Here is a 3,541-nt window from a genome sequence, read left to right on the forward strand (position 1 = left end):
GTAATGAAGGGTCTTGGGTTTTAATTAGCTAAAAGTTGGGTTTGTATTGGGGTAATGAAGGGTCTTGGGTTTTAATTAGCTAAAAGCTGGTTTTGTATTGGGGAAATGAAGGGTCTTGGGTTTTAATTAGCTAAAAGCTGGTTTTGTATTGGGGAAATGAAGGGTCTTTTTATTATCTTCGTTAATGATTGTCTTCGTTTTTGATCGTCTTTGTTAATGGTTTCCCTTTGGCTTGGGTTTTAATGTATGGGTATGTATGGGGTTGTATATATGGGGTTGTATCTATAGGGTTGTATATATGGGGTTGTATCTATAGGGTTGTATGGGTATGTATAGGGTTGTATATATGGTGTTGTATGGGTATGTATGGGGTTGCATAGGTATATATGGGGCTGTATGGGTATGTATGGGGTTGTACGGGTATATATGGGGTTGTATGGGTGTGTATGGGGTTGTATAGGTATATATGGGGCTGTATGGGTATATATGGGGTTGTATGGGTATGTATGGGGTTGTATGGGTATGTATGGGGTTGTATGGGTATATATGGTGTTGTATGGGTATGTATGGGGTTGCATAGGTATATATGGGGCTGTATGGGTATATATGGGGTTGTACGGGTATGTATGGTGTTGTATGGGTATGTATGGGGTTGTGTGGGTATGTATGGGGTTGTATGGGTATATATGGGGTTGTATGGGTATGTATGGGGTTGTACGGGTATATATGGGGTTGTATGGGTGTGTATGGGGTTGTACGGGTATATATGGGGCTGTATGGGTATGTATGGGGTTCTACGGGTATGTATGGTGTTGTATGGGTATGTATGGAGTTGTATATATGGGGTTGTACAGAGTTGTATGGGGTTGTACGGGTATATATGGGGTTGTATGGGGTATGTATGGGGTTGTATGGGGTTGTATGGGGTTCTATGTCTCTATGGGGTCTGTGGGGGTCGGTGGGTGTAGGGTGGGTAAAAAAAAGGCTGTGTCAGAAGTGGGATTTGAACCCACGCCTCCATACGGAGACCAGAAATCCCATTAGGATCCGACAGGGAAGAGGCTCAGCCTTGAGTCTGGCGCCTTAGACCACTCGGCCATCCTGACACCCAGCAGCCTTCCTCCTCCCTCCTCATCCTCATCCATTAATATGGGGTGGGCTTTTGGGGGGGGGGGGGGACGGACCCAATTCTCCATCATTTGGACCCAAATCCTGGTGGGAATTCTAATGTGGAAAGTTGACATCACAACGACTTCGGGACAGCTGACCAATTGCGGTGCCTGGTTGGAATGCTGCCCCATAGAGCCCCATAGGGCCCCATAGAGCCCCATAGGACTTCCTGGAGGACCCCGATCCCAAGGTGGAGGAAGGGGAGACCAGAAACCCCATTAGGATCCCATTGGGATCCAACGTGGAAGGTTGACATCACAACAACATCAGTTCAGCCAACCAATAGCGTTGCCTCATTGGAATGCTGCCCCATAGAGCCCCATAGAGACCCATAGAGGTCCATGGAGCCCCATAGGACTTCTTGGAGGACCCCAATCCCAAGGTGGAGGAAGGGGAGACCAGAAACCCCATTAGGATCCCATTGAGATCCAACGTGGAAGGTTGACATCACAACAACTTCGGGACAGCCGACCAATCATGCCTCATTGGAATGCTGCCCCACACAGCCCCATAGAGACCCATAGAGGTCCATGGAGCCCCATAGGACTTCTTGGAGGACCCCAATCCTGAGCAGGAGGAAGAGGGGGGAACACAGAGGACCAGTAATCCCATTAGGATCCCATTGGGATCCAACGTGGAAGGTTGACATCACAACAACTTCAGTTCAGCCGACCAATAGCGGTGCCTCATCGGAATGCTGCCCCATAGAGCCCCATAGAGCCCCATAGGACTCCTTGGAGGACCCCCATCCCAAGGAGGAGGAAGAGGGGGGGGGAACCCATGGCTCGACCCACCGACAAACAGAGCCAAGAGCAGAGGAAGAAGAGGAGGAGAAGGAGGAGGAGCCCGAAGATCCTCCGCATCCAATGCAGCTCTTCATTCCCAAGGCAGCGATGGAGACGACCCCAAAGGGGATCCCATAAGAGGAAACCATCCCGTCGTCGATCCCAGCCATCCCAAAGGATGTCCAGCACCGCCAGGAGGGTGATGAGCTCCTTTATGGACAACTTCTCTAGAGGTCTCGTGAGCGACGCGGATCAACGTCGGAGGCAACGTCGGGGTTCCTTCATTGGGATATTAGAGCTGAGGGCGGCGGTGGACGCCATGATGGAAGGCAGAATGGGGTTCCCCTCCTCTTCCTCTTCTTCCTCCCGTCTTCCTCATTTTCTTCCTCCTCCTCTCTGGGGAGGTGAAGATGGAGAACGTCGCGCTGCCGCCAGGAGCCCTTCGGCCATAGGGAGGAATGGGAAGGGAAGGGAGAAATAAACTCAGGAGTCCTTTTGGCCCTATAGAGATCCTATGGCTGGTCTGTGGGGTGGGTGGGCAGCAAAGACAGAGCCCTATAGGGGCTGTGGGGGGGGGAAGAGACCCCATGTATGGGGAACCCTATGTAGGTATGGGGAACCCTAAACATTGAGGTATGGGGAACCCAAATATTGAGGTATGGGGAATCCTATACATTCAGGTATAGGGAACCCGAATATTGAGGTATGGGGAATCCTATACACTGAGGTATAGGGAACCCTAAACACTGAGGTATGGGGAACCCTAAACGTTGAGGTATAGGGAACCCTAAATATTGAGATATGGGGAACCCTCAACGTTGAGGTATAGGGAACCCTAAACACTGAGGTATGGATAACCCTAAACATTGAGGTATAGGGAACCCTAAATATTGAGGTATGGGGAACCCTAAACAGTGAGGTATGGGGAACCCAAAATATTGAGGTATAGGGAATCCTATACATTGAGGTATAGGGAACCCTAAACACTGAGGTATGCGGAACCCTAAACATTGAGGTATAGGGAACCCTAAATATTGAGGTATGGGGAACCCTAAACAGTGAGGTATGGGGAACCCTAAATGTTGAAGTATAGGGAACCATAAATATTGAGGTATGGGGAATCCTATACATTGAGGTATGGGGAAACCTAAATATTGAGGTATGGGGAACCCTAAATATTGAGGTATGTGGAATCCTATACATTGAGGTATAGGGAACCCTAAACACTGAGGTATGGGGAACCCTAAATATTGAGGTATAGGGAAAAATAAACATAGAGGTATGAGGAACCCTAAACATAGAGGTATGGGGAATCCTATACATTCAGGTATAGGGAACACTAAACATTGAGTTATGGGGAACCCTAAATATTGAGGTATAGGGAACCCTAAATATTGAGGTATGGGGAATCCTATACATTGAGGTCTGGGGAACCCTAAACACTGAGGTATAGAAAACCCTAAACATTGAGGTATAGGGATAATCTCTATGGATAACCCCAAATCCCACCCCATTCCCCTATAGATAACCCCAAATCCCACCCCATATCCCTATAGATAACCCCAAATCCCACCCCATTCCCCTAT

General features: G+C 48.5%; 1 protein-coding gene and 1 non-coding gene across 2 annotated transcripts in view; one reads left to right on the top strand and one right to left on the bottom strand.

Annotated features, from left to right (window-relative positions):
- Positions 1–988: 988 nt before the first annotated feature.
- TRNAL-CAA lies at positions 989–1,106 on the bottom strand. Its single transcript has 2 exons — positions 1,069–1,106; positions 989–1,034 (listed from the first exon to the last, which is right to left on the bottom strand). It is a non-coding gene; the product is annotated as a tRNA-Leu (tRNA).
- Positions 1,107–1,699: 593 nt separating this feature from the next.
- The window catches only part of LOC107321570 (zinc finger protein CKR1), a 10,921-nt gene continuing 9,079 nt past the window's right edge, over positions 1,700–3,541 (top strand). Inside the window, exon 1 of the mRNA XM_032448011.1 lies at positions 1,700–2,294. Within this exon, the coding sequence (XP_032303902.1) occupies positions 1,951–2,294 (344 nt within the window). The 5' untranslated portion in view covers positions 1,700–1,950. The remainder of the gene's footprint in view (positions 2,295–3,541) is intronic.

The sequence above is a fragment of the Coturnix japonica genome, chromosome 16 (assembly GCF_001577835.2).
Source record: "Coturnix japonica isolate 7356 chromosome 16, Coturnix japonica 2.1, whole genome shotgun sequence".
NCBI lineage: Eukaryota > Metazoa > Chordata > Aves > Galliformes > Phasianidae > Coturnix > Coturnix japonica.